Genomic DNA, 27,415 nt, shown 5'->3' with positions numbered 1-27,415 from the left:
TAGTCAAACAAATCAATCCACTTTTTTACACTATATGCCAATCTAATTTAGAACAAATAAATATGCAAGAGAAAAATAAAGAAATAAAGTACTTTAAATTCTTATTAACATGATTTAACAAAAGAATAAGTTAGGAAACATCTAGTCAAAAATAAACAAACCCAGAGAAAAAAAACGTGTCCTTTGAATATATTTTAGGGTAATAGCAACTATACAACCAACGCACCCTTTCCCATATTTCAAATAAGCTCAATAACAAAAAATCCGTCGAAAATTTACTTCACTTTTTTTGCTTATCTGAAAGATCATAGACCAAAGTCATTCTCAGTCAGTTATGTACTTATCCCACCTATTCTGGGCCTAAACTGGGTGGAGTATGTTATATACTCTATTTATTCTATAAAGTTGCATGCTCGACATCCACTCATAACAAGTTTAGATTGAGTGTTAACTTTATGATGATCACAATGCCAACATTTATATCTAATGTTACAGGAAATTATCACACAAAATTGTTTTATATATCTATATCTATCTATATATTTTCACAGAGATGTAACTAAAAAGATAGGCGAACAAATACAAAAGCTCAATGCAATCGTTCGGGATCTTGTAGTTAAGGATTTGAAACCAGAGCTACTGCGAAGCCGACTGCATGAATTAGCAACCACTGCGACAGAGCTTACGTCTGCTGCAACATTCCTACAAGTTGATAAGGTATTGTTAGTGCCTCATCTAGTTAGTAATTTCTACAATATTTTAAGCCTTTTTCCCTTAGATTTCATACTATAACAATAACAGTTGAGGCCTCTGGTGTATATAGACTTTTCTTCTTATTCTTTATCGTTTTCCTCACTTTGCTCATCAAATTTTTCCAACTATATACATTTTTTTATATTTTACCAATTCTTAATTTTTCCCACAGGATGTGATAACCGCCAAATTTATCAGAGAAGCAACAGCAGACGTTTCAACTGCTACATACAACTTGCTGAATACTTCCAAAAATATTGATCTGGTAAGCAATTAAGTTATCTGTTAATTATTCTAGAAACCATTGACTGTATTAATTCAAATATTAAAAAAATGGCAATTTGTCAAAATTTTACCTATAAACTAAGAAACAACAGTCAATTTAGTACAACAGTAAATGTAGCCGATAAGATGATAAGTTTCTGCGTAACCACTATGGGTTCTGAAGAAACACGCGTAGATGCGACCATGGTCTTCAAAATATACGCGCCGCCAGAAACTAGACTACTCCCTGCCCAACAAATAGCCTAGGTGGTTACAGCAGAATCTGCTGGATGTCTGATGTCCATCTTATTGAACACACATACCCCGGCATGAGGCAAAAAAATATGCTCAATTTTATACCTGGGGTATGGTAAACAAGGCCGACTGCTCCGTCTCAAAGTAGTGGTGGATGGTGCTTAGGTTGAAGTAGATTACCCGAATATTTCAAACATCCACATAAAGCGTAAAGTTTGTCCTCGGTATAAAGTGGCACTTAGCCTTTCCCAGATCACGATGGGTGGCCTAAACTACAATACTCGGGGTTAAATCTCTTGGCATTATTTTCGCCCGGGGAAGAACAGGGCAAACAGAACAGTTTAAACAAAAGAAGTTGTAGCATATTTTTTATAAATAGCTTTTTTTTCAATGGAAATCTTTAGCAGGTTAATTAAAAAATGATTTTTAATGTTTATCAAAATTAAATGTTTTCATTAATCAATGCATAAACGTCTTTATTTTGACCACATAATTAAGTGCCTTTTTACACAACCCTCAATAGCCGAAAAAATATCGAGATAATTTAATATTCGACGGGACGGGCACTCTAATGGGCAGATTCATCATCATCAGTCAGTCGGGCAGTCATCCGAGGGTCTGTCACTTCCCATGACAAAAATTCTTCAGCCATGAGACACCGAATAAACTACATAATAATAATACATAATAATACATACATAATAAATAAATACGAATAAATAAATATAATTAGTAGGTATTATTAGAGATATTATATACTGTGTTAATTTTAGGTTTCGCCTGGTGGCGCATATAGAAGTCGACTTTACGACGCTTGTCGTGCGTTGATAGATGCAACAAACAAGCTGGTAAGAGGAGCAACATTTTAAAATTAATCGTTAATGCTTTATTCTTATTATAAAATGGTTTAAATCTGGGAAATTTCACTGAAAATTTAACAAACCAAATTATTTCCACAAAGCTGGCAACGTTACCTCTTTGAATTTCCATACAAGTTTTGTGATGTTAATAATGCTTACAATTCTATATCCCTAACTAAATAATCATTGTGCTTTGTCAACGGTTAGTCCTTCGACTTAGCTAGGTCTCATCTAAACTCTTTCCAGCTCTTTTTTGTCTCGCTATTTTCATCCACTCTAGGCCAGCTCCTTACATAACCTCACATCGTTAGGTAAATTTTTCGCCTTTTTCTGTTGCACTCATAATTTTTTTAATCTTAATTTTATCTGTTCTCGTAATAACATTAGCGCTGACATATGTTTAGATATAAGCTCTTCAATTTTATTCATCATCTGTAGCGGAGTGGTGCTGATCAGATAGAGTACTGTCATGCATTGTCTTATGCCAAGCTTCGGCAAATTAAAATTCTGAGGCCAAAAAACGCACAACCCATTCTATAGCTTCTAGTTTATGATCGGTGGTTCCTTGTTGTTTTATGGCTTATAAAATATATCCTAGCACTAACAAAACTCTATAAAAGTGATACACCATGCACCGTATGCTGTGGATCCCTCGAAAACTCAACTGGTATTCTAATGTTGCTCGACCAACAACATTGATAGGTATATGAATAAAATTATGTTTTTATACATAAAAATATGTTTAAATAGACTAACTAATAATGATATTTAAATAGGCAAGGGCAACATCACCACTGGACAAAATTCAAAGGGAGTGTGGCGATATGAAAAGAACTCTACAAAGTCAGGAGATGTTCCTACGAACAGAGGAACCCTCAAGCGCACTCAACTATGCTGACAGCTTGGACATGATTCAGAGCCAGCAAGAAATAATCAGTGAGTTGTGCTTTCATAAGTCACTTTCCCGACTTTATTATATAATTCAATTAAAATAATGAGACATCTATTGAAAAATGGCTCCATTGTTTCTGGCTTGTATGAAGCGAGAATCTTTAGCTGCAGTAAACTATTATATTTCTCCATCCTCCATACTCTGTTGCCACACCAGACGAATTACAGGAGTGTTGCAAACAATTAAAGTTACGCTTAATCACGCTCATTTGAAGGTATTTGTGCCATATGGAACTGAAATATCACACAGTTCACTACGCCATGTAGAAGAATGCGTCAGGAATATATTATACTATTAACTAAAGTGATCTAAAAAATTTAGTAAGAGTGGCAATAAGTTTCTTGCCACTTCTTCTCATTAGATCAACCCTTTACGAAGTGGCGATAAATTTAACAAGAAAAGTAAATTTTTGACATTTATTAGTGTCATTTCCGTGACCTACATGAATAAAGTGATTTTGATTTGATTTGAATTATTGCTATTACAATTTTCCCAACAGAGAAGGTGCGCAATGATGAGTCCATGCAGATGTCTCGTGACGAGTGCAGCACCAGTCTCCGCTACGTCACCTCAGCTGTGTGCAGCGCTGCTCAGAATTCGGCACATTGTGCTTACTTCGTAAGTGTTACCAAACAGAGAAGCTGACAGGGATGAGCCAATGTAGATGTCTGATGACGAGTACAGCACCTAGCAACTAGCAAAGAAGTTCAATAAAAACATAAATAAAATTATTATAATATTTTCAGTTATCGCTTTGTAAAGATGATCTCGATGTTGCTGAACGTGGTCTTCCTGATACAAAACGATTCTGCAGAACTCTGGACAACATGAATGAAGTTTGCTCCAAAATTATTTGTACCAGCAGTCTTAGTGACGAGGTAAAAAATAATATTTTTTAGCAAAATAGGATTTGAAGTCATGACAAATTCAAATGATGTTATGGTATATTAAACCTTTCAAATAATATTTTTCATTTTCAAAATAATACTTTTAATTATGATCTATAACAGGTGAAAGGTTTGGCAACAAATTTAAAAGTTCACTCCAAACTTATACAAGAAATGGTAGAAGAAACATCAAAGAAAGTTAATGATGATGACGATAACAAGATAAAATCAGCTGCAGCCACTGTACATAAAGTTTTTGATGATTTGGAACGATCCGTCGGTTCCAAATATGAGGTAAGTCGTTTTGAATATTTAAACACAATGCAAATAATATTAAATCCTTTCCTTTTATCTATTCCAAACTTTTAACCTTTATCTAATCCAATTAATTAATATTGAGCCAAAATCGAAAGATCTTTTTGGAGAAATTTAGATTTATATGAGAAACCAGTTGGGAAAGGGCATAAATATCAGAGAAATGACTTAATAGTGTAAGTTCATTGTTTGTGTATACGTAAGGATGCTTGTGTAAAAAAAGCAAGATCTCACGTAGTAGGTAGTGTTGTTTTGAATATTATTGGAGAGGTTAAGATTACTTTATTTAAATTAAGCTCTGATGTGGCAAATATCAAAAATTTAAAGTTCTATAAGTGTTTTAGAAAAACTACACAATTTTGTTAATAACTAACTGAAATTTTAAGGAAAAAGAAATCATATTCAAAACAATGAGATTGATGGACGCAATAAATAGGCTGAAGATAACCATCACTCACATACGCCGACCGTCTGTACGCCAAGATTACGATAAAGACAAAGATGCTATTGAGGTTATGGGTAACGTCAGGTAAGTTGTTATTTGGTTTGTATATTTATACATAACGTTAATTAATTAATTATTAATTAGCTCAGTACGATCAGCTACAACGTTTCCCAATAATTTTAAAATGCGACCCATATGGGTTTTTTTTTATTTAAATCTGAGTTTGATAAAATTTAGTATGTAGTCTTAGGTCAGGGATGATGAACATAGGATATTTATAAGACTAATTGGAAATAAAGGCATTTGTGAAATAGTGTCATATCAACAGTATTACGCATAATTAAATCATTTTCCTACTGAGTTTTTTTTCCCGACTGCAAAATAAAACAGGGCATCTAAGTAATGTGACTTTCAATCGACGCATGCAAGTCAGTTTTTATCTAGCTAGAGACCAAACGCGTTAATTTTTTATGGTAATTGAATTGTATCACTCTTTTGCAAGAAATGTTAACTCATCTACAAATAATTTTCCTGCTATTATAATTTTTAAATATCACCTCTATAAAATTTGACTATTATTTCTGTTTCTTCTCTCTCAGAGCGTCATCTGTTTCCATACCGGTAGTAGTGTTTAAACTGACATCAAAATAAATTCTAATGGAATCAATTTTAAGAAATTAAATGCATTTTATGCTTTTATGTCTTTTATTAACAATATAATAATTTTATTTTTAGAGATTTAATAAATACTACTAGCCGGCTCGTCGATAGAGTTGGCGCCGCAGATGACGAGCTCCTAACATGGGTGGTGTTTGGTGCTGGTGACGTGATCAAAGCTTATGAGACCCTACTCCAAAGTGTCAGGTATATAGACAGATGTTCTTATACTCATCAAGATTTTAATATTCAATTTTCGAATTTATAATAAATTCTCAGGATTGCCGTGTTTACAAAACTAATCTTATGGGTACCCTTAAGAAACATAGCGTTAAAGTTGATCGATCCTTTAATCTATTAATTCCTCCTGTGTCGACCGAGAGTAGTATCGAGGATACTTCTAAGTGCCTCCAAAATCAAATGTTTTACGCGACTATGCGTAAGCGGTGTACTTGTTGCGTAGAATCCGTGCTAGCCCAAATGGTATTCTGAGGGCATTTTTGCACAGGTTCGATTGTCAGTACCTGAACCATCATTATTATTATTATATTAACACTACAAGATAGACGTTAACATTCATCAAGGCCAGTTTAATTTTTTTAAAACTCGTCGTCGTGAGACATTATTAACAATTTGTTATGTTTTTAAAGTGATAACCCTCACTTCTAGGATTAATACACAAATAAAATTTAAAGAACTAAATTTTATGAACGATGCGGGATTCGAACCCACGACCTCCGGCGTTCCGTGCCGGTGCTCTAACCAACTGAGCCAACCGTTGGAGTACCGCCTCGTTATAAAATTCTGTTTGCTTTGTTCAACTCTCAGGTTGTGGCTTCATCTACAGGGTCTACTTTACAGTTGATAACCTGCTCAACCCCAATATTTGCATATTAGCATTTTATTAGTGTATAAGCAAAAAAATTAATTGGGTTTGAATCCCGCATCGTTCATAAAATTTTGTTTTTCAAATTTTATTTGGACATTACTAACTTTATTTGTATAAAACGGCTTTATCCACGGTTTGTCGGAGTTGGAACCAAGATTAGTTTGGGACCATTCGGAGGTCCATCATCAGGGTGTGTGCAGTAAGTTCGCAGTGATGTCCCGACTCATACTCAGTTTGAAAGGACCTCTGTATTACAATATTATTAAGCTTCTAGATTTTTTTCTACCTAATTTTAATGTAATATATTGTTTCCGTTACTTCAGGGACAAAGGAGTCAGATTACACCGGAAAGAAGATTTGAAGTCAGCCAAGCAGGTTTGTTTCAAATTACTACGGTTCAATGTAAACTGAATATATGCCGTACGGCAGAAGAAATTTTTCGTTTGCTTGTTTGTTGGAACGTACTAATCCCGAGATATTAAAAAGTCGGAGATCCCTATTATATGCCTATTTATTTTACATAAACCATAAAAAGTATTTAATTTCAAAAAAATATTCACAGGTGAAACTGCACGGCCCAACAGGGCAGAGAGAAATGTAAAAAAGAATAAAATAAAAACTAAACGAAAAAGATTCACAAAATGAAATCGCTTTTGAAGTATTTGACTTTCCCAGGAACTATAACAGTTTTTAGAAGTTTAACATTCCTTTTTTAATTGCCATTTAATAAAAGAAAATATATAAAGGAAAAATAAAAACCAAACTAAAAAGTTTCACAAAACATCGTCACTTTTCAAGTATTTGAATTTCCCATTATAACACTTTTTGAAAATTAATTTATTGCTTCATAATAGGTTGAATCATATCTATATAATGTACTAGCTGACCCAGTAAACGTTGTATTGCAGATATTAAAATCGCGATACAAAAGTAACTGTTGATCGTAGATGGGTGAAAATTTGAAGTTGTATGTATTTTTTAATGCTGACTCATAATCCAACTAATTTAAAAAAAAATGTCAAAAAATTTCAAAAAAAAAATTCGTGTGGACCACCCATAACATTTAGGGGTATGAAAAATAGATGTTGGCCGATTCTCAGACCTACTCAATATGCTCACAAAATTTCATGAGAATCGTTCAAGCCGTTTCGGAGGAGTACGGGAACGAACATTGTGACACGAGAATTGATACGCCCTGCCCTTTACAATGCAGGGCCGCCCAAGGTTATTGAAACACCCAAATTTCTGAGCGGCACTACAACTGCGCTCGTCACCTTGAGATATAAGATGTCGAGTCTCATTTGCCCAGTAATTTCACTACCTACTGCGCGCTTCACATCGAAACACAGTAATGCTTACACATTACTGCTTCACGGCAGAAATAGGAGCCGTTGTGGTACCCATAATCTAGCCAGCATCCGGTGCAAAAGCCTCCCACTGGTTTTACAATCACTACCGCGCCGCTTCTTCTCTCTCAGAGCGCCATTTGTTTCCGAAGCGGTAGTAGTATCTAGTAGTATAAGAAATGACATCAAAAAGAATTCTAAAGGAATCAATTTTGAGAAAATAAATGCCTTTATGCCTTTTACCCGCTTTTTCTTTAAGTACCTTCTTTATGGTGGATTAATTATTGGATTTAAGACGTTGAATATTTTTACGCAGCTCTCTCTATTGAAAAGTATTTTTTATTTATTTCAATAACATCACATACCGTTCCATTTATACTACAAACGCTTTTGCTAGTTTTTTGGTTAGCCGAATTTTAGGCGGTCTGAGATGTCATATCGTTGAGAGAGACGCAGTTGTTTGATATCCATAAAAATTTATAACTTGTTAGTAAAGTATATAAAAAAAATTACCATAATTTAGATTACGGACTTTTTTTGGTGTTTTATTGTAGTTAACGAAAACTGTAGTAGATTCCTTTTTGTTTCAGGATACGGATGCTCCGATAAAAAGCAAACTAGAAACTCAGTGAGTATTTATTCGTAGCTCTTAAGCCGGGAGTGTAAATGTTCCTACCTATGTTTTGGTTGTGACCCTTACTTTGAGGAGTATGTAAATATATTCGATTGCTAAACGGACAAGTAGCCCACCTTATGGAATGTTAAAACAAGCCACCTATCGACATCTGCATTACCAGGGTCATGAGGAAAGTTGCCAGTTCTCAAAGGTAGAGTATGCTTCACACTTGATGTCGTATCGGTCTGAAGATACTGCGACTGTTAATTTCACCATGTGGCTGTACGAAGCAAATAGTGCGCGGTAATGGAACACCAGATATGAACGTGGTGCGAATATAATTTTGCATTTTGACGTGAAATCCAATATGTGAGTAAGGGATCATACTTTTAGTGACAGATTGTGTTTCTATGAAGTCTAACACATTTAAAGAGAAGAAACCGATAATACAAACTTACTATTAAGTATGCGTCAACCAATTAGTCGCGGGTTCGAGTCCCGCATCGTACATAAAATTTTGTTTTAAAATTTCATTTGAAATGACAGTCACTAAGCTGATATATTTCACGAATAATTCTCTTCCGCAGCCTAAAAACTATATTAATAAAAAAAATATTGAATTTGGTGTTATTTTGCGAAAATCCATAATTATGCACATATTGTGAGATTCCTTGAGTGTATATCTTTGTAAAATTTATACTCAAAAGTACTGTAAACTCATTCTCTCACATTTGAATAACTAAATTAATTTCAGTATAAGTTTTTGGATTTCCAATAAATAAATCAAGTAACCCTCATACTCAGCTCATAGCTACCATTAAAAAAACTGCCCATATTCTTTGATTACAGAATAGATTTTGTGAACCAATGGCTTAGAAGACCAGCGTGTAAGGAGGATGTTAAAACCGCTGCCATCGAAGCTGCTGAAAGCATCATTGACATGAGTGACTCGGTAAATATATCCACTGCTGAACAAGAAAGCGCTGAGGATTTTAGTTACCTGACGATAAGTGTGCTGTTGATATTAAATCATACACCAGAGAATGAGCAACGCCAGGCATGCTTAGGAGTGAAAGCCCCGATTTATTTCTCTTTCTCCAAAAACAAAATTTCATTGCAATGCTAAGTTACGCATTGAAACCAATTTGAAACATAACAGAACTGGGTGAAATTATTAGGGGTCGTATCGACTTGGAAACTTTGTCTATCTTTGTACAAAATTCATTTTAATTGCGTTGTTGTAAATTGAATATTTAGAATATCATTGACTAATGGCTTTTTATCATAAAAAAATACGAGACGAGGAAAACGTTCATGTGTATGTGCGAAATGTTCACGTGATGGAAAGTGATACGGCCTGCCAAAATTCTGAGCGGTTACGTTGTCGTAGTTGTCAATTTGAGAAATAAGATGTTAAATCGCATTAGTAAAGTAATTTCACTAGCTGCGGCGCTCTTACAAACATCACCATTACCAACCATCACCTCCCTCGACCATATTTTCAGGAAGGACCCGCCCCACTCCGTATCATATCATATTATATTATCATAGGTATTATCATTAGCCGGATGACGTCCACTGCTGGACAAAGGCCTTCCCCAAAGATTTCCACGACGTATTCTGGTGATCTTGACCAGATCGTCGGTCAGTCTTGTTGGGGGCCTACCAACACTGCGTCTTCCGGTACGTGGTCATTCGAGGACTTTATTGCCCCAACGGCCATCTGTCCGTCGAACTATGTGCCCTGCCCACTGCCACTTCAGTTTCGCAATCATTTGGACTATGTCGGTGTGTTATCATTGATATATAGAAGAAATATTTTTACAGGCTTAGAGTCTTAGCAGCAACCGTCAACGACATCCTGAATGGTATGCCCCATGAGGATGCTGCAATCCATTTGCAACAACTATAGGGAAACCTGGTGATGAATTCAACATTTAACATAATTCGCAGATCTCCCAGAGTACATCGGGTTCAGACGGCGAGGAGTTGAGACACGTGGCAGAAGAAGCACGACAACTGCTCGGGGACTGCACCAAAAAATACAACAGTGAGAAGGCTAGGTGAGTTCAGATGTTGCTCCGAAAATATTAGTGTTTTTTGACACGTTCGTTGACCGGTGAGACTGTCATGTGTTTTGCATGAATGTGTGTAGGTACCGATGTTTTGGTTCCACAATATTATGGTTAATGGGGTGGTCTTATAATATCAGGAGTTTCGTAGGTACGCAAGTTAGATCTCTTCTTTCTTGAATAAAAGCTGTTTATGGATGTTTGTTTCCGAGTCATGGATGTTTTATAAATGGATGATGAAGTACGTATATAGTGTTCAATAATTTGGATCATGATAATTTGTATTAAAATTATTCATTATTACAGCCTTCTGCAAGATCGGCTGAAGGATTTAAAGAAAATGTTAGAACGAGGTGTGGTTACGCGGGTCATTGAAGATTTCTTAGAAGAACAGCCAATGCAAGATGTAGACGTTCTTAGAACTGAAACCAGTAAGTAAATCACAGTAATAATCACATCGATCACAGTCATATTAAAATTTAAATTTAAATAAAATACTGTGGATAAAAACACGTGTATTGTGTATATCATACAGGCAGTTTATTGGTAAACTTTTTTATTTTCTTAATATCAACACTTAATAATCTGAAATCGGTATGTTTTTGTTAGGCCCATGGACTAATGCGCGAATTTTCCCTGCGAGATAGATTCAGAAATGAGGAGATCCATAGGAGAACCAAAATCACCGACACAGGCCGAATGATTGCGAAACTGAAGTGGCAGTGGGCAGGGCACATAGTTAGCCGTTGGGGCAGTAAAGTCCTCGAATGGTGACCAGGTACCGGAAGACGCAGTGTTGGTAGGCCCCCTACAACATGGTCTGATGATCTGGTCAAGATCGCCGGAATACGTTGGATAAGGGCAGCACAGGGCCGATCGTCGTGGAAATCTTTTGGGGAGGCCTTTCTCCAGCAGTGGACGTGTTCCGGCTGATGATGATGATGATGGAATTAAGCAGTTTTTCTTTTGTAGAAGATGAAAAAACTCGCGCCTACCTCCTGGACAAGAAGATAGCAGATCTTCTGGCGCAGCTGAGTCGAGTGTCGAGTACAGCGCGCTTCGTGTCTGCCACCAGCACCAACCCCATGCGCGACCAGATCCTGGTGTCCAGCCACCAGGTCTCACAATATACCTACTTTATATTAGTCTTTCCCAAGCGATCATGTCGTTTCATATCATTCCATCCTGTGAAAGAAATGTCTTAAAAACTAGCGTATTGAATCATTTATAATGTATATTTACTTACTTAACGAGTTTTGCTATTAATAAGAATCAATTCTTGCAAAGAAATGTAATTGTTTAGTAAATTATTATTTAATGAAAATATATCACTGTACATACTTTCGGGCTAAGTAATCTGAAAAACTCATTCTGAAGTTAATATAATAGTGGTCATAGTTGCCTAAACTTGGTTATTTTTAGAATAAATGCAAAAGGCATTTATTTTCTCAAATTTACACCAACGAGCTTGTACCAAGTGGAACTTCTCAATCTCTTCTGTTGCACCACCTTAAAAATAAGTAATACATTAATTTTATGTTTTTTCAAGATTTATTAAAAAAAATAATGTACTACGTTCACTCTTTATTAGGTTTTTTTATGACAATAATAATTAATATACCATCAGCTAGCCAACTAGCATTATATTTAATGCGCCCTGATTAATAATTTGATCACACAATGGGCGATATCTTATAAAACATCTATAAATCATCTAGTATGTATGTGTATAAAGTACGGTCATATCTGGTGTTCAGACTGAGCTGCTGGCGCCCAACCTGGTGCGAGCGGCTCACAGGAGTATCGTCCAGGCGCCGGATGACCAGGTAACTGACGTCAACATGGCGAGCTTCTGTTCGAGAGTGAATTTTTCACCTATTCTATGTCGCCGTTCTTATGACACCGGCAACGGTAAACGGCAACTCCATACTTTACACGCACACGCACACACACACACACACACACACACACACACACACACACACTTACATACTTTTTGCCGTCGGGGTAGGCAGAGACAACAGAATGCAACTTACTTAACAAACCTCACGCGCGTCCTCTACATTCATTACTATTTTCATACACGGTTGCGGGTGCTTCGAATCTTTATTTAATGTTTTTTTTCCTCTTAAACTAATATTTACTAAAGCATGTGGTAGATACCTGTAATTGTTTGTTACATTAAGTACATTATATTTAGTCTGTATTATAAATATATAACACATCAATCTAAACAAATGTTGGTATTTCTAAATAAATAAATAAACCTTAGGTACCTTTTTTCAACACGTCCCCAATTTGGTCGACGAATATCCTGCGAAGTCTCCCGCGACCGACTTACCCACACACACATACCTTATATATTTGATAAGTCATCCTTTCTTCACTCATTCACTCCATACTTTAACCTCAATAATATATTTTATCTGAAGTACGTTAGGTGTGGCAAAAGGTATATTTATTATCTGAACTACGTCCCATCTCTGTAATCGACATTGGTAAGATTCTATATAAAATTAAAAGGACTTTTTTCAAAGAAATAACTTATGATGTCATGTAGAACTTAGGTACTTACTTTTGTGTAAACTTTATTTTACAGGTAAGCACATGCTATCTTATTAATAAACGCAGTGTAAAGTTACTCACAAGTTTAAAGTTACTTCTCCCTGACATGTAATTAATAAAACGTAGTGACAAAGGTTAGATAGAAACAAGAAGTCTTAAATTTGGAATAAATTTACTTCGCGTTGCTTATAGGACGCTATTGAAGAGTACAGGAAGCTGGTGATGGAGTACGCAGCATCATTGGGGAGGGTTCGTGAGCTGTGCGACCGAGCCGTGGATCCCATGGAGTTTGCGCAGACTGCTGGTAACTTAGGGTCATATCTATAGAGCGTACTTAGATAATCTAAGACTTTGCTTTCGAAAAACTTTGCTGAGTGTTATAAAACGCGAACTTGACTTTTCCATTGAGCTGTCTTGTCTTAAGCTCAGCTTGATTTCAGCTGTCAAATGACTATAAAAACGAAATTAAAGATTAAGCTATAGCTATAATATATTAAGCCTACACTCAGCTAAGTTTTGCGTAAGTTAAGTCTGAGCAAAGTCTCAGTACGTTCTATAGATCTCAGCTTTAGAGTATCTGAGAGATGTGCATGTCATTATATAGAATAAGAGCTATGTGACAATCTTTTTTTATGGAAGACTAGCCGTTCCCTCCCGCTTCGCTGGGCGAATTTTAAAAAGAAAAAAATTAAACTTTATGCATCTTATTACAAATACAATAAAAAAAATAAGTAGGCGTAAACCATCTAGGATAAATATCTCATCGAATGATGGTAGTTTCATGTCAATACGATCAGTGGCTTAGGCGTGATTGAGCCTCAAACAAAGACCATTTTCATATATATATATATTTATAGATGTATACAGACGAGCATACATACGGGTCAACTTTCTTGTAACAATATTAGAGGAATCACAAGAGGGTTGCTAACCTCATAGACGTATAAATTATCTATCTATATCGAATATCCAAGCATCAAAAAAACTACGTTTTAATTCGAAAATGGCAAATACATTTTGTTCCTTGCCGGCCGAGGATCGGAGCGGGGGTCCTATGTTTCGGAGATTATCCAGAACACATAGAGTATAGACAGGTATAGTAGAACTGTTTTTTTTTGCATTCTATTGAATTACACGCATTAGTAATACGTATAGATGAAATGCACGCCGCACACGCTGATTACCGAAACGAACTTGAAATCAAAAATATCTAAACTATCTCTTAAAAGTCTTCGAGAAAAGCGCACGTATAGGCACATATTTCCAGGCATATATTTCTATGTGAATGTCTTGCAATTAAGTTTTTATGAGTTTAATTTTATATGATATTTTGGATCGCCCATTTAAATTGTGCTCACAGCTCTAAGCTTTTATAAGAATAAATAAACAAAAATAAAACATAATGGATAATAGGGACAACATAAAATGTCCAAATAATCTGGCGAAGCGAAGACAAAGGAATTTAATTCCCATTATAATAATAATTGAGAGAATTCCCATTATAATAAAGATGTGGTGCTGGCGCCGCATGCTAAGGATACCATGGACGGCTTACCGCACTAACGCCTCGATCCTTAAACATCTTAAAATAGGGAGCAGTCCACGTCTATCCACTACATGTCTGCAGCGGATCATGAGATACTTTGGCCACATTGCACGATGCGGTGCTGATAGCCTTGAACGTTTGATGGTCACCGGGAAAATTGAGGGGAAGAGACCAACAGGCCGGAGCCCACGACGCTGGTCTGACCAAATATCCGAGCAGACTAAACAACCCATCAGCATCGCACTCCACCATGCGACATACCGAAGCAGATGGAGGAAAGCTGTAGACGAACTTAAGCGGAGTCACGATCCTCAGCAATGAAGGAACGACTGTTAAGAATAATAATAATATGTCTAAATGTTATATTTTCATGTAGGCCCCTAAGAACTCATTCGCGCGAGAACAAATAGTAAGAACATAAAGAAAGTATACTAATGTTCTTTCGTATATTTCTATCCCTACTTTGCGATTAAACCTTACATAATTTAGAAGTGCTAGGAAAATACAATACACAAATGAACTTACAGCACTAAATAACAAATTGACGATTCATGGTTGAAATAGGTACCGTTGTAATAAATAGGTACCCATAATCTAGCCGGCACCTTTGCACAGGAGCAAAGGAGCCTTCCACTGGTAAGTTGTTCGAAAGCAACTCGAAATCGCTATGAGATATACAAAACTTAATACGTTAACAAGTCTTTTCTAGAGTAACATGATATTGTTTATATCGCATGCTTGCTCTAGAAAGGAATGAATTTTGGCGAAAATTGTTAAATAATTGTTGTTTATTGTCGTGTTCGTTTTGGAAAGCATCCCTTCTGCAGTTAGGCGCTGAGGTTGCCGTTGATCAGGTGCTAAATTATTAAATTGAGCGAATTGTTCAAGACATTAGGGTATACCATTGAGAATTGCAACTATGTAGGGAATAGAAGCTGCTCCTCTTGCAATAATTTAATAATTTCCAGGTGAAACAATGGCTCGAATCAAAGAAGCTGCACAGAACGACCCACAACAAGCAACGCATGTCTCGCGGGCTATCATGAAGTGAGTTTCATTTGTGAATAAGACAGTTTTGTGATATTTGATTTAAGTTAATCTTTTGTTGGATGAAGCACATGCTTTTCCAATTATTGGTCCTCAGAAAATAAACAAAATAAATATTGTATTGCGAAGTTCAAGAGAATTGATGTTTTACTATGGTTATATCACTTTACAATCGATTCACGCCTTAGGCCGAGCGAGAGAGAAAGAAATTGCACGCATCTGCGCTCCACTGCACCGCTTGATTACTCGACGCGGCACAAAATCAAAGTTAAATGAGACATCTCTTCTACTCTCCGCTTGATCCATTTCCACCGAAGCTAAGCGGAGAAGAGATGTGGAAATAACAAAATCTGATTGGTTATCAAAACGCATCTCCTCTCTTCTCCGCTTTGCTGGAAACCGGGCCTCAGGCATTCCGATTGGGCGTTTGCTACCTGTCGCATGGAATAATTATTTAATTAGTCTGCAATTGTTGAAAAGAACCCGCTGCCTTTCTTATGTTCGTTGTTCTAACATTGTATAAAAATTGGTGTAGGCTACATAACTATAATTAAATCAATATAAACAGCTTGATATTTTAAGTGATTTCATTTGTACCAAAGTTCATGGACGATGCGGGACTCGAACCCGCACCTCATGGGTTCTGTCCGAGCCCTCTCACCAACTGAGCCAACCTTCCGAGTGACGCATCGGCCGAAGTTTTAGTATGTCTTGTTCAACTATCAATTTGTAGCTCCAACTGCAGGATCTACTTTACAGTTGATAACCTGCTCAAACCCAATATTTGCATATTAGGAAATTGAATTGAGATGTCGCTCTTTCAAATCTAAACAGTTTGATATTTTTAAGTTATATCCCTCACTTTTGGGATTCAATATATAAATTTAATTTACATTATTATATTAAATTTTAATGACTTATTTTGCTTAGTGTTTGTATCAGTAAGATATTGTATTTGGATATCGTAGGATTTTTTGGACACATTTGTCGATATGAATATACTTACTTACTTAACTATTTGTGTTGTTAGACTGGGAAGCCGTGTGGTGCAGGCTGGCATGTCCAGTGCTAACTTCCAGAAGGACGCGGAACTTCGTAACACTCTCAATAACATCAAAGCTTGTATTGAATCAGCGAGCCACGCCCCGCGGAATGATATCACTTTAGAGGTACCTTGTGTTTAAATTTATTAGAACTTATAACGTTTTTATTCAGGAAGACTTTTGTAATAGTGTTTATCCTTTTACTCGACTGCTCATTTATTAGTAGTAGTAGTAGGATCTACTTTACAGTTGATAACCTGCTCAACCCCAATATTTGCATATTAGAAAATTGAATTGAGATGTCGCTCTTTCAAATCTAATCAATTTGTTATTAGATATATCAAGTGATCACCCTCACTATATACCTCGGGAGAATTATTTTAACCAATGACCAAAGCTCAAAAGAAATTAAGACGAAGATGGCCATGGGATGGAGAAAATATTGTTTCTACAAGAATGAATCAGCATTAAGCATGGTATTGAAAAGGAAAACCTTTGAGGCACAAAACCATATAATATTATAACACTAGAAATAAGGGATTTCTTGTAACTAATTCTAGTAGGCTTCATAAGATACATAATAGCTTTAAAGGTAAATGTATACAGTTGTATAATAAAGTCCCAGCCACTGTTCAGGCATTATCTATAAATGAATTGAAATGTTTTATAAAAAAATGGCTCTGTCATAAATCCACTGCTGAATATCTAAATGATCGGACAGCCTGGGACTAGATTATGATTATTTTATAGCGATAGAAATGACTGTACAATATTGTATATTTTTTTGAAAAGAGCGCAAAAAAAGAATACTGGGAGAGTTTCTTGCGTCGCTTCTTCTCTCTCAGAGCGCCATTTGATCCAAAGTAGTATCTAGTAGTTATTAGAAATGACATCAAAAATAATTCAAAAGGAATCAATTTTGAGAAAATAAATGCCTTTTATGTACTTTTCCATATTTACCTTACGGTAGCGATACATGGGCGCTGACCAAATCTGTTAGAGAAAAACTAGCCATTTTAGGATCGAGAAGAAGATTTATAATATGAAACACTGTTCTCCGTACAAAACGAAATTCACCGACGTGCCGGAAAAAATAGAACAATATATTGAAATCGAAAATATTTTCTCGTAAAGTTTTCAGTAGCTACACTACAAGTCTTCAAATATTGCTTGATTTAGTAGTAAAATGGTAAATAACGTTGTGCAATGGTCTACCTTTGTGTTTTCGTCATCATCAGCCGAAAGACGTCCACTGCTGGACAAAGGTCTCCCCCAAAGAATTCGTTCCCCTCCTTCGCTGCCCTCATCCAACGTATTCCGGCGATCTTGATCAGACCGTCGGTCCATCTTGCGGAGGGCCTACCAACACGGTGTCTTCCGGTAGGTGGTCGCCATTCGAGGTAGAGGACTCTACTGTCCCAACGGCCATCTCTCCGTCGCACTATGTGTCCTGCCGACTGCCACTTCAGATTTGTATTTTAGCCATGTTCTATGTCTTCTCAGGTCATAACTTGGTATTTGACTGTTATATCTAGTGTCAGGAATTGTATGCAATTCCTACTAGCACCTTCCTAGCAAGAATTTTTTCCGTGTATAGAATTGTTCAAAGGGAAATGGTCGGCTGTGGCTGAATCCTTTTTTTTTTAATTTTTGAATTATTTACAAATTTATTGACAGATTATACGTAAGACTGGAGAGGTGGAATCAGTATTGGGTGGTGAGAACATCTTCCACCAAGAGCCGCAGCCGGACCAGCCCATATACGTAAGTAACTTATTTTTGTATTACTTTAGAGAGGCAAATGTGAAAGTGGCTCTCACATTTCACACACACATATAATCACACGCGCACGCACGCAGACTATAGGCTAACTATACAGGATTATCACCGAATGCATTAATTTCACAATTACGTATCGCTGCCTCAGCGTATTTGGCTTGGAGAAGAAGTGCAAATAGCTAGAATGTATATGTATTGTATTCTTTTAGTATTATATATTAGAAGGTATATCTTTATTATTTAATGCGTTAAATAATTCATTTACTACTTAAATTATTCTTACTGACAGTGACGGTCTCTTAAAGTTCTTATGTATTATATTTTATTAACCAATAAATAAAATTGTAGAACATTATCATGATTTTAGGGTATTGTTTTGTGGGTACTTAGGCCTAAAAAAATTGTCAATTGTAAAATCAAATATTATGTTTCCGCTAAGGAATTGCGAGATATTATACAAGTGTCCTAAGACAACTTACTGGGAAGTCTCAACCACTAAAAATGTATATGTAATATTTGAAATAAACGAAATTTATTTTAATAATTATAAATATGAATTTCTATTGAGTATCGCCCGTTGTGTGTATAAAGGCCGCAGCACACGGACTGCACGCCGCCGTACGCGACTGGTCCGCCCGCGACAACGACGTGGTGGCCGCGGCCAAGCGGGTCGCTGTCCTCATGGCTCAACTATCGCGACACATGGACAATGGTAGGTTCAACCTTATAATATTAGACGAACGCACCTGCTGGTACTTGGAAACCATTGCCAAATAAGAGGTCTGTTAGAGATGAGATCAGTTCGGGTGACATAAATTGGTTGTGTGGGGCATTCTTGCAAACTGTATCACTTAACCACTAAAGTGTAAACTGACGGAATTTTTATTGCTAAACATTTTAAAATTGCACGGACACATAGCGGAAACTGCTAATGTCTCAAAAATTGACCTAGAAGATCAATCTCATCTTACTTTAATAATTACAAACCAGATTAAGTAGGAAACATAAATCTAGAAAATCGAATTCCATTAAAATACCAGATGAATCACAGGAGTATTGTTTAACGTCAAATATATCTGGAAATAGTGCGTAAGAAGTTCATTCTAGTTTGATAACAAGATTATGACTCAACTATAATTGAAATACTGCTTGGACGTGGAGAAAAAGTTGAGAGGCTTTATGGAGGCACGCGGTACACCACTCAAGCAGAACGTGAGGACGAATTTAAATCAGCAGCATATTATAATGGTTACGTTGGAAGTTACAGAGGAAACGATCTAATTACTCTTCGGAACTCACAAATTCAAACCCTCAAAGAGTCTATCTTTTTATTTCAACAAAACTATGGTAAACAAAACATAACGTAATAAAAAGTAGCAAAAAACTATTTCTCCGTTGAAGTGTACTAACTTACTAAAAATATACGCAGCATTTCAACGTGGGGTGGCTGGGCTGAGACATTGGCTGAAATATCAGCGCATGGATTTCTAGTAGCTCTTTAGGGCCAATTTTTTTAGGCTTCCTGGAGACTTGTAGATCTCTTGTACAATTTCCGCACCCACGTACCAAATGTCAGGACACTAAATGGCACAAAGATGTAGATCATAACTAAGTTTACATTCGTTTCAGATAATAAAGTGGAACTGATCGCCACGTCGAAGGCAATCGTGGCCAAGTCGCGCGAGGTGGCTGCCCTCGCCACCAAGCTGGCACTCGAGTGCTCCGACCTGCGCATAAGAAATGTGAGCTCTCTAATATAATTTAACCCCTCGTACAAGATATTTTGTGGCCTATTTTCGCGAGTTTGACCTGAGTTAAATTTCATCAGATTCAGATTACCAACGTGATTGTCAACATATATTAAAATAATAATTAATATCCACAGAGCCTGCTGCAAGTATGTGACCGGGTACCGACGGTGAGCGGTCAGCTCAAGATGCTGACCACAGTGAAGGGTTCCTCTTTGGGGCACATGGGTTTGTATTGCTTTATTTCCTTTCTATAACATACAAACTATGAAAGAAACTATTATGCATAATATTATAATCGGCCCAAAAGTAAAGCATCCCTGTTTCCATATTTACATGATCCGCATCATGTTTTCGTCTGGAATACCACGCGAGGAAATTCTTCCCTCGCACAGACGCTCTGTGGACTCAAATACCGGCTGTCGTTTTCCCGGATCGACACGACTCAGGGATCTTCTAGTTTAGAGCATACTCCCACCTTATAGGTCAACAACGCATCTCATGACCCCTGGTGTTGTGGAAGTCCATGGGCGGTGTCCTCACCACTTCCCAACACCTAAGTCTTTTGCCGTTTGCCCCTCTTATATAAAAAAAATCATAATAATTGAAACTGTTCTCATCAGTAGAAACATGTTTCAACTTGTCGTTGAATGCACAGCTAGCTTATCTTTCCCTACACTTCCATCTATACTCTCTCTATGATTTTATGCTGTCAGTAATATATATTACGATAAAGAAGAGTTACTATAGTATAGCAGATTATACAAGTATACACTATACAGGATAAAGATGCATGGTTTTTGTCTGGATCTGCGCAGGCCACCTAAAATTGTATATTATAATATTAAGTAGGCTAAGAATTTTATATGATGTAAAAGATGGGCTGGGACTTTCTTATAAGTTCTTCTTCCAATATCAAAGCCCCTTTACGAACTGATGTAGCCTCACGGAGTTTAGTGTTTTTGCTATGTGTTATTGACACTCGCTATGATAAATAAATACATATCTTCATCTCTATTTCTTGATAAATAAATAAATGACTTAGTCTTAAGCAAACATCCAAATGTTTTCTTAAGTGTTAATTCCGCCAATATTTGTCTTTATACAATTCGACACGTGTATCGCCTCTACACGAGGTATCCTCAGGACATATTGAGTCGCCAAACTCTAGCACGAGACGGAATTAAATGAGCCGGAAACCTCTCTTCGTCATTGGGTATAACCCACGTCCCATGAAATGACGCTTGCTGTGATTGGTCGGCTATTTTGACGTATTATCCCCGGAAGAGATACGTAACAATGGTGAAGGGACCAAATTTGTTTGTTCATTCAACAATGTAAACATGTTATTTTTGTGTTTTATTATTTCTAATTGCTCTAACGCCTACTTCAATAAATTTTCTTAACCAAACAGCCATAATATATTTGTATCTTTGTAATTCCAGGAAGAGAAGAAGATAAAGAAGCGATGACAACTCTCGTTGCCAATGCACAGAATTTAATGATTAGTGTAAGTTAAGATATTACATGCTGTGGGTTTGCTTGAATCAAAGCTAAACTTAAGTTTTTTATGTACTTCGTAATTTCTACAGCATATTATTACAAATTCAAAAATTTCAAAATCCAAATTTTTAGGATAATTTAGAATAGAATAAAAATTTATTGATAACAAACCACCACCACACAATTATTAAATAACAAACCAGAATTAGTAATAAAATCTTAGAAATAACTAATGAAACCAATTAAATAATACAATTTATTACTAAAAACGAAAAAGTAGGTACTCGGCGACAGTGAAATTCGCCAAATGGAGCTAACTCAGTAATAAGCTGCAATGGCGTGGCGCCAATGTAGCACTGGTTTTCAGTAGCCCCAACATTATTGAGTCCTGGAGTAGCAGCTCATTTTTTTTTATAATTTCATATCCTATCCTAAAGGTTACTACATAATATAAATGACTTTCTTAATGATAGTACAGATTAGGAATGGTTTTTAACCATATTTTTATTTAAATATAGAAGCCCGCTGAGTTTCTTGCGCTCGTTCTTCTCAGGTCTGAGACATACTTTTTCAAATGGGTGTTAGTTATTGACTTTCAATAAGTATCTAATATCATACCCTTTTTTGAATACTATTATTTGAATTTGAAATTTCAAACAAATTTGTTATATTTATTTACAGCTATTGTAAAATAATCTAAACATTTGATTTAAAATTATGGCCATAGAGTTTCTTGTATATTCTTCTCACGAGCTCTACTTTTTCCGAAGATATGAAAGATTCAGTGATTTAATTAAATATTCTTTGTAATGATAGTTCAATAGCACTTAGTTTAAGCCTATTTAATAAAAATTATTTGACTTTGACAAATACATAGCGCTTGGCTGCACTTTTCACTGTGAGTTGATGAATCTTCTAGGTACCAACCATAAAAATTTGATCAATTGTGTTTTATAATAATATGATGATCAGGTGATCACCTACCATGAAGTGTCGAACAGACACACTTTTCTTTGGGTTGTAGTTGGGACCATTTTTCGTAGTATAGTTTGTGAATATACTGGATACAAGTAATCACCTACAGTTAAGTGAATCTCAATCTCTTGATGACAGACAATTAATTTACTTTATAGATACAAGAAGTGGTGAAGAATTCCGAAAGTGCATCCGTGAAGATCATGTCTCAACGAGGAAGGCGAATCAAATGGGTGCGAAGATACCTCTACTGAGTTTATATTGTACTTAACATAGACTAATAATACAATATGTTATGTTTTTAAAGTGATAACCCTCACTTCTAGGATTAATACACAAATAAAATTAAAAAAACAAAATTTTATGAACGATACGGGATTCGAACCCACGACCTGCGGCGTTCCGTGCCGGTGCTCTAACCAACTGAGCCAACCGTTCGAGTACCACCTCGTTATAAAATTCTGTTTGCTTTGTTCAACTCTCAGGTTGTGGCTTCATCTACAGGATCTACTTTAGGTACAGTTGATAACCTGATCACCCCAAATTTTTGAGAAATTGACTTGAGATGTCGCTCTTGTAAATCTAAACAATATTGGGGTTGAGTAGGTTATCAACTGTAAAGTAGATCCTGTAGATGAAGCCACAACCTGAGAGTTGAACAAAGCAAACAGAATTTTATAACGAGGCGGTACTCGAACGGTTGGCTCAGTTGGTTAGAGCACCGGCACGGAACGGCGGAGGTCGTGGGTTCGAATCCCGCATCGTTCATAAAATTTTGTTTTTCAAATTTTATTTGTGGACTAATAATATACTAGTGTATTGACAACTTGACAGCCTGATTTGTCAATGGTGCGTTAGCTAGTGTTATAATAATGAAATTACTAAGAATCTAATTGCAAACGTGGCTGACTGCTTACAACTTGTCAATTAAAACCGATTACAGTAACAATAGATTCGCTTACTTACCTTTTCTATGTTTTTTTTTATTATCCTATTATATATATATTAATACTAGCTGACCCAGCAAACGTTGTATTGCCGATATTAAAATCGCGATACAAAAGTAACTGTTGATCGTAGATGGGTGAAAATTTGAAGTTGTATGTATTTTTTAATGCTGACTCATAATCAAACAAATTTAAAAAAATGACAAAAAAATAAAAATTGCCGTGGACCACCCTTAACATTTAAGGGGATGAAAAATAGGTGTTGTTCGATTCTCAGACCTACCCAATATGCACTCAAAATTACATGAATTCTCATGCCGTTTCGAAGGAGTTTAACTAACAAACACCACGACATGAGAATTTTATATATTAGATATAACTATATGTATATTCTATTCTTTTGTATATTTGTTAGAGGTATTCTTCTCTCTAGCTCGCTTTGTTATTCTATTATATTGTATGTCTATCATACCTACAATATTAAAACAATTATCAAATAGATTGTTCAAGATCAAATAATATGTATTTTTTATTTTATTATTCATGTTTCTGTATTAATTGTATCTAGATTAAATTATTTTTTCGAATAGCTTGTGGTTTTTTTTAAAGGTGTGTAAATAGCGACAATTATTATGACTTATTCATTGTAATAATAATAAGTTGTGGGAGGCTTGTTGGCTTCCACAACGGTGGCTTTTCTTCTTGAAGCAGTAATGTGCGAGTAACCCTATCAACGAGCTACAGGTCTTGGGTTCGAATCCCGATGGGTACAAACATATGATGAATATGGTGTCTGTATGATTGCTTCTTTTTTTTTATGATAATAAGGGACGAGACGAGCAGGACGTTCAGCTGATGGTAATTGATACGCCATGCCCATTACAATGCAGTGCCGCTCAGGATTCTCAAAAAATCAAAAAGTTCTGAGCGGCACTAAAATTGCGCTCGTCACCTTGAGACATAAGATGTCAAATCTCATTTGCCCAGTAATTTCACTAGCTACGGCGCCCTTCGGACCGAAACACAGTAATGCTTACACATTACTGCTTCACGGTAGAAATAGGCGCCGTTGTGGTACCCATAATCTAGCCGGCTTCCTGTGCAAAGGAGCCTCCCACTAGTATAGTATGTTTATATCATAATTATTATCCGAGAGTCCGATTATCGGTCTCTGTACCCCTGAGCCCTTATACCTACAAAAGATATTAAGGCGCTATAGTCCTAAAAAGCAACATTTTTAAAAATCTACTTAAAATACTTCTACAAATACTACGGTTCCAATTTTTTGACATGTTTATCTTCATTTCTTTATCTAAATTATCGCTGCTTCGTAAAAAAATCTCGATACATTTATTTTTTGAAAAATAGTCTTTTTTATTTGAATTGTTTATATTATCATAAAACTATGATAGCTATAAACACAAAACTTATTTTATTCGATAGTTTATTAGTATTTATAAGTTTTCACTGTGGGATTTATCAATACCCTTTGTAAATTATTTTATATTAATTTTTTTCGTAATAAACCAAACGCGACGCCTTGGTTGCATGCTCGCTCAAGCCAGCAGTACGCCCGTGACCACTGTCAAGGAAGGTACTGTGTTCGTGTCTCTCGGGCTCACATTACGTAAGATTGCAATAATGATCCCAAAATCGTTCTCTGCACCCTCGAGAACCTCGGACACGATATCCATATTGCTGAAATCATAATTAAGTGCGGCGGCCATCTTGGATTTCAAAAATGATCACACAATCGTTCTCTGCACCCTCGAGAACCTCGGACACGATATCCATATTGCTGAAATCATAATTTTGTGCGGCGGCCATCTTGGATTTCAAAAATGATTCCAAATTCGTTCTCTGCGCCCTCGAGAACCTTGGATACGATACCCATATTGTTGAAATCATAATTTTGCGCGGCGGCCATCTTGGATTTCAAAAATGATCCCAAATTAGTTATCTGCACCTTCGAGAATCTCGGATACGATATCCATAATGTTGAAATCATAATTTTGCGCGTAATATAACATTACTCTCATACGTCGATTTACTTCAAAAATGCATAAAAAATATTGTCACAGTAATTCCGGTAATACGCGGTGATTCTGGGTCGGCGGTCGTTGACCCGCATCGCTCGGTTCGTTCTCAGCCATGCCCGACGCCCGTGTCCATGCGCACCTACCGAATCTAACGTTCCCGCAATATTTTCCTAAAGTGTTGGGAAAACCTCGCCTTAACTTCACTGGACGTGGCCTTCTCTTGTATTTTCTCTGGTGTTACAAAGAGTATAGATGCGGTGATCTCATACCACCAGGTGACCCGTATGCTTGTTTGTCTTCGTCTAACATAAAAAAACTGTCTGTCAGTCAGGATAAAAGATATCGCCAATTTATTATCTTAATACTGAAAGTAAAAAATGTTTAATATTCAAAGTAATTCTAGAAATAGATGTCGCTCAAGAACGTAAGTAGAAAGTATAATATAATGGATTTTAAAAGCATTGATCGAAAATGAAATAACATATAGACTTTCTACTTTTGGAATTGAAGTAGGTAATAAACAAATAAAATTTGAAAAACAAAATTTTATGAACGATGCGGGACTCGAACCCACGACCTCCGGCGTTCCGTGCCGGTGCTCTAACCAATTGAGCTAACTGTTCGAGTACCGCCTCGTTATAAAATTATGTTTGCTTTGTTCCACTCTCACTTTTTGTGGCTTCATCTACAGGATCTACTTTACAGTTGATAACCTGCTCAATCCCAATATTTGCATATTAGGAAATTGACTTGAGATGTCGCTCTTGTAAATCTAAACAATATGTTATGTTTTTAAAGTGATAACCCTCACTTCTAGGATTAATACACAAATAAAATTTGAAAAACAAAATTTTATGAACGATGCGGGATTCGAACCCACGACCTCCGGCGTTCCGTGTCGGTGGTAATAAAGATAGCACACACTGCAAAGGGTTTCGCCAACGACTGGTAGGCACAAGGAACAAAATAATAATAATTAATACCTACCTACCTATTAGTAACTAGGTATTTATCTACTATAGTAAAATCACAATTAAGAAGCAAGTGCAGAATCGTACGGAGTGCCTACATAAAATTATTAGGTACCTATGTCGACACTTGACTGTCGACCTTAGTCTGTGTTTCTCCCAATTGCTTGAAATTAAAGGGTATGTTCCGATATGCACTGCGACCACTGTACAGTATGACGTCAATTTAGTATACTGTGAAGCCGTTCCTTTATAGCCAGTTATACTGGTTACTATATAAAACGGAACGAATATCCCGTATACTGTCAGCCGCATTTGTTGACACAGCATTCAAATTAGTGTATTAAAGTTTTCTAGTTCATTAAAAAAAACTGTTGTTGGAGTACTGTCAATTTAAAAATATTTAGGATTAAACTGTAGGTATTGTATATAAAACGTTAGGCACTCGAGTGGATTTGACTGATCACGTGATCAAAGTACTGCGAGTACCTTACCTCGAAAACGCCAGTGCTCACAGTAGAATATGGCGGCGATTTATGACGTCATATATTTCCCGAGGGTACTGCGGCAGTATACTGGCAGTTCATAACGCAACGAATTTTTCTACAGTGATAGCACTGTGCAGTGCTCGCAGTGCATATCAGAACATACCCAAAATAACTTCAATAAGTAAGAAACGGAATTAATTATCTACCATGTGGTGAGCCCTACACCTACTAGTTTGGTAGTTTGTTGATGAACAAGTGACCCATTAGACCAGTGTCGATAATTTTTTAAATAAAAAAAATAATAGTAGGATCAAAGCCATTGGAAATGGAAGAGAATATAACAAAAATGAAAGGAAAAATAAATTACGGGCGATCTGAGGTCGGGAAGTGGAAAAGGGGGGTGATTAATGGTAAAAAACGGTTTATCTCGATTTCCGGCAAAACTGCAAGTCCTAT

At 36.3% G+C, this 27,415-nt stretch overlaps 1 protein-coding gene across 3 annotated transcripts in view; it reads left to right on the top strand.

Annotated features, from left to right (window-relative positions):
- Positions 1-24,053, top strand: part of LOC126970120 (uncharacterized) — a 94,986-nt gene extending 70,933 nt beyond the window's left edge. For all 3 annotated transcript variants that reach the window (XM_050815847.1, XM_050815848.1, XM_050815845.1), the window contains 25 exons: positions 552-717; positions 926-1,018; positions 2,046-2,120; positions 2,909-3,068; positions 3,584-3,702; positions 3,831-3,962; positions 4,095-4,265; positions 4,673-4,815; positions 5,467-5,595; positions 6,601-6,652; positions 8,214-8,251; positions 9,089-9,191; positions 10,193-10,302; positions 10,618-10,742; positions 11,284-11,429; positions 12,069-12,137; positions 13,069-13,180; positions 15,391-15,469; positions 16,500-16,638; positions 18,190-18,276; positions 18,883-19,003; positions 19,921-20,033; positions 20,177-20,267; positions 21,485-21,549; positions 22,676-24,053. In XM_050815847.1, the coding sequence (XP_050671804.1) occupies positions 552-717; positions 926-1,018; positions 2,046-2,120; positions 2,909-3,068; positions 3,584-3,702; positions 3,831-3,962; positions 4,095-4,265; positions 4,673-4,815; positions 5,467-5,595; positions 6,601-6,652; positions 8,214-8,251; positions 9,089-9,191; positions 10,193-10,302; positions 10,618-10,742; positions 11,284-11,429; positions 12,069-12,137; positions 13,069-13,180; positions 15,391-15,469; positions 16,500-16,638; positions 18,190-18,276; positions 18,883-19,003; positions 19,921-20,033; positions 20,177-20,267; positions 21,485-21,549; positions 22,676-22,771 (2,734 nt within the window). In that variant the 3' untranslated portion in view covers positions 22,772-24,053. The remainder of the gene's footprint in view (positions 1-551; positions 718-925; positions 1,019-2,045; positions 2,121-2,908; positions 3,069-3,583; positions 3,703-3,830; positions 3,963-4,094; positions 4,266-4,672; positions 4,816-5,466; positions 5,596-6,600; positions 6,653-8,213; positions 8,252-9,088; positions 9,192-10,192; positions 10,303-10,617; positions 10,743-11,283; positions 11,430-12,068; positions 12,138-13,068; positions 13,181-15,390; positions 15,470-16,499; positions 16,639-18,189; positions 18,277-18,882; positions 19,004-19,920; positions 20,034-20,176; positions 20,268-21,484; positions 21,550-22,675) is intronic.
- Positions 24,054-27,415: the final 3,362 nt, after the last annotated feature.

This window comes from Leptidea sinapis, chromosome 20, assembly GCF_905404315.1.
Source record: "Leptidea sinapis chromosome 20, ilLepSina1.1, whole genome shotgun sequence".
Taxonomy (NCBI): domain Eukaryota; kingdom Metazoa; phylum Arthropoda; class Insecta; order Lepidoptera; family Pieridae; genus Leptidea; species Leptidea sinapis.
Note: the sequence above shows the minus strand (reverse complement) of the source record. Positions and strands in the feature narration are given on the sequence as shown.